This window comes from Lentinus tigrinus (assembly GCF_003813185.1).
Source record: "Lentinus tigrinus ALCF2SS1-7 unplaced genomic scaffold L226scaffold_45, whole genome shotgun sequence".
Classification (NCBI taxonomy): Eukaryota; Fungi; Basidiomycota; class Agaricomycetes; order Polyporales; family Polyporaceae; genus Lentinus; species Lentinus tigrinus.
The window spans coordinates 155,059-163,585 of record NW_027137954.1 but is presented as its reverse complement, the minus strand read 5'-3'; the positions used below and the strand labels follow the sequence as shown (position 1 = coordinate 163,585).

The following is an 8,527-nucleotide window of genomic DNA, read 5'->3' as shown; positions in this document are numbered from 1 at the left end:
CATGCGACCTGCTCGTTGACCAGCGCATGCTTCTCACAAGCTCAGCCGCGCTGTCTATGATCGTCGGGCGGCTCGCTGTTGGACCCGGAGTCGTAGGTCGAGTTGGCATTCCTGAGGCTGCCATGAGTGCGATGCGTCAGATACCGGTCATCGACCGACGCACCACGGTCTGATAGCCTCCTTCGCCCGTCCTGCCGCGCGCGCGAGCTCGACGCGCTCTTATGTGAGGGTTTCTTCTTGTTCCTTGTTCTCGTAGTAGTCAGCGAGGATCGCTACTGCTTCTACAGCTTGCAGATGGCCTCGCTGGCTACTCCGGGAAGTATTGCTCTATGACCCGAGGGCGCGGACGGGGCAACGTCGTGCAAGCCGGATTCGCCAGTCAGCGCAGCGAAATGAGAGAGTACACCGGTCTGAGATGAGAACGGGCCACTCGCGAGTGCTGGATACGAGTCCGAGTCCACGGGCTGCGTACGCCGCGAAAGTCGGCCTCGTTGCTACAGTGGTAGCGGGAGCTAGATGCGTGGTGCACCCCATGCGCAGAGTGGGTAGCCCGCCGTCCGGAGGGAATAGTAGCTGGATGGGACACCATGACGTATGAGCTGAAAAGTGGAGAAATAGTGTTCGTGTGTGGAAAGTCGTCTTTATGGTGATCGAGAGGTGTTGATGAGTGGCAGCTGCAGGTACCGAGCCGTTGAGGTTAAGGGACCAAGGGTTGATCAGGCGGAGAGCAAAGCGCGCAGCTCTGACCGAGTTTGTGGGCAGAAGGCAGTCGCTCTAAGGTCGATCAGAGCTTTGATTCTAGGCCAGGAAGTGCCAGCACGCCGCGCGAGCAGTGAAGGGATCCGGGTGCGTGGCTCGCGACCAATCGTAGCTGGAGTATGGACCATGACGAGCTGCAGGCTGACTGTAGCGTGTCAAGGAGATAGCTTCCGAGTGTCGTCAGTTTCAGCGACTCAGGGTGGGATTCTAAACGTACCAATACGGATAGGTCGCAAATGGAGCCGTCCACGGCGTACAAGCTTCAGCGGCGGGGGCCACCAAACAGATAGTGAGCTATGCGACGCTGCCTCGAGGCGATCTTGTAGTTCGTCAACAACCCTATCCTGAAACATCATGTCAGCCGACTCCATAAAAATTGAGAAGTGTCGTCCAAAGGAACAAGGGAGCACCCTGCATCATCATGAGTTCATCGTTAACTCTCCTAGTCCTATTCCGATATCGGGGACGTAAGTAACGGACATCACCATGACAGCGGCCGGAGGCCGATATTACTGTACGCGGTACTCGCGCTTTCACTAGCATATAGCCAATCACTTTCAATACCGTAGTGACGTAGACGCATTCGCTTTTGTTGCGGCAGGTAGCCGACGGACCACGATTGCAAGATGGTTCGGACTTGAGGGACAAGTCGCGAGTCGTCGGACATGCGCGGAGGGCGGCGTGCGCCCGACGAATGCTAGAGCTCCTTGGCAGGATTGTGTCGTATCGGAAGATGACTGGTGACGACCGAAGACAGTTGCGACGGCAGATTGAGATGCGGCGACAGACGGATTGGACAGCGGAAGCCGGAGGGCAGTCTGCACCGAACAACGTGAACATATTCTGTAAGTAGTTCCCGAAGAATTCCATCCCAGCTTCGGTTGGCACAGGCGAATTGTACGACTCGGAGACGTACCTACGTACGATGTGCGGGCGGTCCATAAGAGCGGTATTCCACAGCCTCCGTACAGGTACGTACGTCGTACGTAGTCCGCACTGGTCGCAGCTGCCGGCTAGAGTGAGAATGTTCGAAAATCAGGAGTCGGTACTGTCGACTCTGCCGTACGGATGCAGTGCACTGTGCAATGTGTGAGTTGATGTATCGAGGAGCACATCCTCGATATGCAAAGGGTCTGAGGCTAGGGATTTGGAGGCCAACGTCTGAGCTGGAGTCATCCGACATTGTGTGCCGCAGGATTGTCGGACGAGTGGGATAGTGCGTGCCTGGGAGGTCGGATAGGGAAATCGCAAGAATTGGGATACAAGAAGGGGCGGCGGGAGCAGCTGGTGGGCGGCGGCGTCTATCTGCCAAGGACGGGGATTGGCCGGGTGGAAGACAGTGGGCACTGGGAGGTCGGTCGACCCGGACCACCGCCCATCTGCGCCGGCTGGCTATTAGTCTCAGTCTCGCCCTCGCTTCCCATGCTCCTCCTCCTGCTGACACCTTCCTGAACGCGCTCTTCTTGCTTGACTACCGACCGCTTTCTCTCTTTCTGCCCAAGCTACACGCTGCTCTGGCTCTTCGTGCATGGCGCCATGTTCCCGCTCGCCCTTTTGCCTCTCGAACTCGTGCTAGCCGGCCTCGCCGTTGCCCAATCTACTGTGCGCCCGCTTGCTTCTCGTGCGTGAAGGGCACTTCTGACATGCGTCCTGGGTTCCTCCGGCGGTCATTGATCTCATAGGCTGAGTGTACGCGGGATGGGTTGACCAAGGTGAGCGTTCGTTTCGCATCTCTGCTCGCGTGTTTGAGGGTGGAGGATGTCCTCGGTTCGCGTGTCGTGCGCAGTGACTGAATAGAGTTTGGCTCGCGAGGGCGGGGCGCGACGCGGCGGGGTGCGCAGTCCCGATCGTGGCGCAGCGTCGGCTCGTGTGTCGATCGACTCGAGCGTGGCTATATCCCCGTCATATACTCTACTACCCTCGATCGTTCTCTGTTCGTTGGTCCTGTTCTCGGCTTGGAATGCGCGGGAGACTGGCGCGGCATGCACACAAAGTCAGTTGGAATGTTTCCTGCTTCTCCATACCTCATAGAGAAGAGTTAGACCGAGGGAGTTACCCCGCGCATAGCGCCTCTCAAATCGGAGCGCACCAGATTGGCTCCAACCTGTGAGGTCTTCCAGTGGAGCTACCAGGCCGTACAATTCTCCTGACGCGACTGTGTCTGCAACACCATTCTACGCTTGCATCGGCAGGCGTCGAGTCCTTCGTGACACTTCGCGCTTCGTGCGAGTGAAGTCTGGCTGCAGATGACGGATCGTTGTTACCGCTCCCCTTTCCGAACCTGACCGCTCTACGATATTACGATGCTGATTTATCGCGTCCAGCTCAACAACCAACTTGGACAGTCCCCGTGCACCGTGCAGAGACAACTGCAACAAGCATGTGGCAACGGTCAGTGTTTCTCACCTCGGTGCTTGCAGATATCTGACGATGCATCCACAGACAAGACGCCAGCACGAAACTGTACATGGTGCGTCATATCTCGGCTCATGCGCGGCGTGTCGCTGACTCGCGTCATAGTAATACAGTAATGTACAACATATGCGCAGCGTGCGCTGTATGCAGCGGCGACGACATCCCCCAGTGGTCATCATGGGCAGACGAGAATACCTGCGACTCGAACCCAGCACAATTCTCCCTCCCCTCTAACGTCGAAGTCGACACGAACCTAATCCCGCGCTGGGCGTATCAGCAACTTTCTTCTGCGCACGACTTCAATCTGCAGGAGGCTGTAGCGGACCCAGGTAAGCCTCCTCTATTGCCGAACTCCCCGACACAGCTAAGAATATCACAGATCCCGACAGCGGACTTTCTCGAGGCGCGCAAATTGCCGTCCCGATTGCCGTTGCCGTCGGGGTCGTGCTTCTTGCATGGCTGGGCTTCTTGTGGTACCACCGACGACAGCGAACCCGAACCCGATACCCGTCGCGTCCGCGATCACAGAACCTGTCCGACAGCGCGAGCCTGTTCTCAGAGCCCCTTCGGTGGTTTCGGGAGCTCAAGCTGTCCTTGCATTCTCACCGACTGCAGCCTTCCAGGAAGGACACATCCTGGGAGATCGATGACGACTCCAACCTACTTGCGAGCCATTCTGACACCCCATATCACGATCCATACTCGCCCGAGGACCGGGCACATACCCCATCCGGCCGGAATTCTCGCGCTTCGTATACAGGATCCCATGCGCGGACGGGCTCCAGCTTGTCGATGCTGTCGAACATCGAGTTCCTGGACGTCCGCGTGCCAACGTTCATGGAACGCTTTATCAAGTTCAAGGACGGGATCCGCAAGAGCGCAAGCTACAAGTCCAAGCACGTCTCTCCCATTTCTCCCGACCAGGGCTTCCGCATCGACGGGGAGGAGCCTCCGCCTCCGCCCGTGCCGCCGAAATTCCACACCGTGGCCGACTTCCGCAGACCACAGAATGCATCCGTACCGTCCTTCAGCGAGGAGCGGCGGCAAGCGCGCGCCGCTCGCCCGACGCCGCTGGAGGTAGTCATCGAACGCAGCGACCACGACCCACAATCCGAGCACGAGCACGGGCAGGAGCATGGGGCGCCCGGCATGGACGACGTGCTCATCATCTCCCGCGACGGCGGGGACAACTTCACCATCAACGACACTGCTACGATCGCGACTGGGAGTCCACGGACCCCGTCCACACGACAAGTCAGTACTTGCTTCCTTCTTCCTTCTTCCTTCTTCTATCCTTCCATCTCGGCCCCCCCTTCCTTTTCCTCCTCCTCCCTCGTTACCACTCTGACCTTCCGTGCAATGGCGATGATCGTATATGCTGACTGACGCCCCTGCGCATGCGCAACTTGCCTTATCCAGCCACCCTCGGCGTATTCGGCTTCCCGGACGACGACGTTGAACTCGGCCTCGCTCTCGCCAGGCATGACCCCGACCCGGAGCTCGTGGCTGCCGAGCCCGCGCCGCGCAAACACCTCGTCGACCGTCTCCGGGGCGTACCCGCACGAGCTGCGGCGCGACCCGGACCTCGTGGCGCCCCCGAGCTGGGCGAACAGGTTCCCGGACCCGCCGCAGACGTTCTCGGGCGCGGGCGCGGGCGCGTATCCGCCGATGCCGCCTGTCCCGCCTGTGCCGCTCGTGCAGATGCAGACGCAGGTGCGCAGTGTACGGACACTTCCGACTCCCCCTGGGCCGCAGACGCAGACGGAGGCACAGATGTCGTCTCCTCCGCCGCCGGGGTACACGGAGAGTGCCAGGACATCTTGACTTGATGGACGTATGTACATACTATCTGGTATCTCGCCGTCTGTTCGATCTTGAGAGCGTATCTGTTGACTGTATCAGTTGTTCTTCATCGTGCGTACATACCCCCCTGTTGTAGCTGATGCGCTCACTCTACGCTAGATGGACGTCGGGGCATCGCGGCCTGCGTCTGTTTGCTCTCCTCCTTGGCAATGTCCTTCGTCTGACATGTGCATACCCTGTGCATCCCGAGCTGTGCGCTGCACTGCATCCGCTGATACGCCCTCCCCTGCCACACTTCCTCCTGTCGATCGACGCCAAGCGTGGATATGCTGATTTCTTGAGTGTATCTGGGACTACTATCAACTATCGACCTAGGATAGATGTCAATGACCACAGCGCCGGGACTGTTGTAGTACATAGCTAGGACGTACGTACGCACGCTCGTTGGATATTCGTAACTTACATATCCGGGACCTTTACGCGGATCGCAGCTACCATCCATCCTCCATCCTCCATCCGCCCATCCACCCACCCATCCTCTACGTACATAGTGGACTCCTTACTTTGCTGTCCTACGTTGCTCTTGTGCTTGTACTTGTACGCGTAGCCTACATAATCGCAGAAGACGAAGACGATCTCTGGTTCAGGACAACCGGCGGCTGGTACGTACCTGTTCGGCCCGGGAGCCGCCGTTGTCCTCGTCCTGCGCGAAAGGCGCTGAGTCGTGCCAAACCGCCGCCAGATGGATTCGAGTTGGACTTAGCTCGTCCTCCTCCGCGAGTCACGTCCTGCATGCATGGGTGAGTGCTGGTGTTGTGTCTGACTACGCTACTGGCTCTGACGTGATGGTGATGGTCCCAGTTCTGGCCCGGGGGAAACGGAGGTGCATTATGATGGAGGTGCGTTGCACGTTGCTCGAGCGAACCTTCGACTTGTCTCACCCTGTCCATGCATAGGTCATCGGTGATGTACGAATAATGTATATGCCACAGTGAATGTGAAGGAACCGGGCGGTATATTGTCCGCTTGAAGACTCCGATCGATCCGATTTGCGTCTGGGGCCAGCAAGGAGGCTCACATCGGGCATATGACTCCCCTTCTCGTCGACATTGCTCCTCATCTTCTGCAAGACGAGTCGTTCACAGTGAATTTTGGTCTAGGGATGAAGCGATCGTGCAGTGCTGCAGGCCCCGAGTCAAAGCACTGACCGGAGGACTTGTGACTTGTCACCGTCGTCACCGGTGAGCAACTAAGTTGTGAGGCGCGGAAAACTACTCACCGGCTGGTCTCTACTGCTGCGGCGACAGGACTGTACGCTTTGCATCCTCGTCCCGAGAGCGGTCGAAATGAAGCACAACTTGACTGATACTGTTCATGATCATTCTGGCTTGACGGAATGCGATACTATCGGGGCTAGACATTCTCAATGCACGCGTTCTTCAAGACGGGTCACGACGCTTTTGACGACGCCACTGGCGGCGAGCTTGGATCTGTATCGCTTGGACTGCAACAATGTCCATTGGCGGCACCTCAGGCTCCGCTTTGACCTACGACTAGTATATCATGAATGAGGTGGACCGTGTTCTCCACAACCTCTCGCATCTCAGAACCCATCCCAACCCAGTACACCATGTCTTTCTCGTATCCCAACGGCGACGTGTCTATCCACCACATAACCCCATCGCCGAATCAGATCAGCTCGCACTCGGCTCTCGGAAACTGGGATGGAAGCCAGCCTCCGCCTCCGCCTCCGACGCGGACCCGTAGCCACGCACCCGCCGCCGCTCCGACTCACGTCACGCAGCACGCACAACCTCCGTTCCACAACAATCCGCCCTTTCCGCCCGTAGCCCCCCACCCAGGAGGAGCGCCGGTGCATGGGCCACATACCGCGGTACCTGCAGGATACCTCCCTCCCGGCGGGTATAGCAACTTCGGTGGAGTGCCTTCACACGCCGCCCATGGACAATACGGCGGCTCGTTGCCGTATGGCTCCGCTCCGGCGTTGCGTGGGCCGACGTCGTCCGTACCGAGTCAATACCCGCCCGCTACCGCCACCGCCCAAGCTGAGTGGCGAGGCATTAGTAGCGTCGCAAGTGGCTCTCACCACACCGCTCGCCGTGAATACGCCTCGGAACACATCTCGCCGACAGCAAGGGTAACATTACCGTGCGCTGAATGGTGAGCATGCCTGCACGTGCGTAAACCACTTATGCTGACGATGTTACTGTCGTTCAGCTATCTCTCATCGCGAGAATGCGACGGGGTAAGGCCTTCGTGTGGCACATGTCGGGCCGCCGGTCTGGGCGGGACATGTGACTATCGAGTGGTAATAGATGGGCGAGCAATCACCGACGCCGCCAAGGAGGTCTTTCGCCGGTTCTATGAGACCCAGAGCAAGGTGCCGACCCATGAGGAGCGGCTTTTTCTTCAGAAACAGACAGGGTGCCGAACGGAGGACATAGATAAATGGTATGCATTCTGGTCTTGATTTGTTGACAGTAGTAACATGAACTCCGGTTTGCTAGGTTCAAGGGCAGACGCCAATCTGATCGGAGCTATGTCCCAACGAAAAGTATTCCCACCGGCTCCAAGAAGAAAGCGAATAGAATGGACGACTTCCAAAATTCCTTCCTTGAAGATTATCTGCGTAGGAATGATCACCCGAATGGACCGCAGCGTGACTTTATAGCTAGCCAGCTTAATCTCGACACGGATACCATATATACCTGGTTTGTTCTTTTTTACTAGGTTGTCGGGAGAGTCCACAGGTTCACGAATAATTTTCAATTAGGTTCCACCATGCCAGAGAGAAGTACCGCAGGGCGAATAATCCGTCGTAGCCTAGATGTCACCGCCGTCGCCCGTTGGGAGGCTCCGCTTGTATGGTAACTATCCGGACAAGCCGCTGGATTAGAAGCGGCGGTCACCTGGGCGGATGGTGAAGCCGAGTAGATCAATGTTGGAAGTTGTCGGTTCGTTAGGGAGCTGTCCGGCTCACTGGCGGGGTTGTATCGAATATGTACTTTGAATAGAATTGTTTTACTAGTATTCATTTGAACGCACGTCGAACGACACTGTAAGGTCTTCGATCACGCGTAGAAGTCGGACTCGGAGTCCAGGGAAGTCGCGTGCACGCTTGATGACATGTCTCAGCTTGGTGCTACTTAACGAGCTCTGTCTACCACGTGGACCTCGCACGGATCACTTAGCTGTATGTGTTACGATATTGAACTCGGCGAGATACAGCAAATAACTTTATGTTTGCATACTAGAACGCTCGGTCTCTGGAGATGCATGGGCTCGTCTTGCCAGTGAGCAACGTCCCCGACCAGTACGAGTCAACCGTAAAGACATCAAATTCATCCTTTCATATTGATTTTGCTGCGTACCAACAGAAGACGCGGGTGGACAACCGGCAGGCCCGGTTGCCCCGCGGCACGCCAAGCGCTGGGCACTGCGGGAAGCATATACAATTTATATAATTGCGAATAACAATGGCAGATTAATCGTCGCATGCACGTATTACAAGTGTACCAAACACTGGAAA

At 57.2% G+C, this 8,527-nt stretch overlaps 4 protein-coding genes across 4 annotated transcripts; 3 read left to right on the top strand and 1 right to left on the bottom strand.

Moving 5' to 3' along the window:
- Positions 1 to 1,182: 1,182 nt before the first annotated feature.
- On the bottom strand, positions 1,183 to 2,017 carry L226DRAFT_269775 (uncharacterized protein). Its single transcript, XM_067673463.1, has 2 exons — positions 1,680 to 2,017; positions 1,183 to 1,602 (listed from the first exon to the last, which is right to left on the bottom strand). Exons 1-2 carry the CDS (start codon positions 1,940 to 1,942, stop codon positions 1,317 to 1,319), a joined length of 549 nt encoding a protein of 182 aa, XP_067530219.1. The 5' UTR covers positions 1,943 to 2,017; the 3' UTR covers positions 1,183 to 1,316.
- A 1,272-nt stretch (positions 2,018 to 3,289) lies between these two features.
- L226DRAFT_471436 (uncharacterized protein) lies at positions 3,290 to 4,998 on the top strand (the record flags this gene model as incomplete). Its single annotated transcript, XM_067676385.1, has 3 exons — positions 3,290 to 3,503; positions 3,554 to 4,428; positions 4,594 to 4,998. The coding sequence occupies 3 exons, from the start codon at positions 3,290 to 3,292 to the stop codon at positions 4,996 to 4,998; spliced, it is 1,494 nt and encodes a 497-aa protein (XP_067530218.1).
- A 62-nt stretch (positions 4,999 to 5,060) lies between these two features.
- L226DRAFT_269728 (uncharacterized protein) lies at positions 5,061 to 5,598 on the top strand. Its single transcript, XM_067673462.1, has 2 exons — positions 5,061 to 5,404; positions 5,469 to 5,598. The coding sequence occupies exon 1, from the start codon at positions 5,117 to 5,119 to the stop codon at positions 5,399 to 5,401; it is 285 nt and encodes a 94-aa protein (XP_067530217.1). The 5' UTR covers positions 5,061 to 5,116; the 3' UTR covers positions 5,402 to 5,404; positions 5,469 to 5,598.
- A 1,943-nt stretch (positions 5,599 to 7,541) lies between these two features.
- On the top strand, positions 7,542 to 7,833 carry L226DRAFT_539627 (uncharacterized protein). The gene is made up of 2 exons (XM_067681706.1): positions 7,542 to 7,709; positions 7,772 to 7,833. Exons 1-2 carry the CDS (start codon positions 7,588 to 7,590, stop codon positions 7,818 to 7,820), a joined length of 171 nt encoding a protein of 56 aa, XP_067530216.1. The 5' UTR covers positions 7,542 to 7,587; the 3' UTR covers positions 7,821 to 7,833.
- Positions 7,834 to 8,527: the final 694 nt, after the last annotated feature.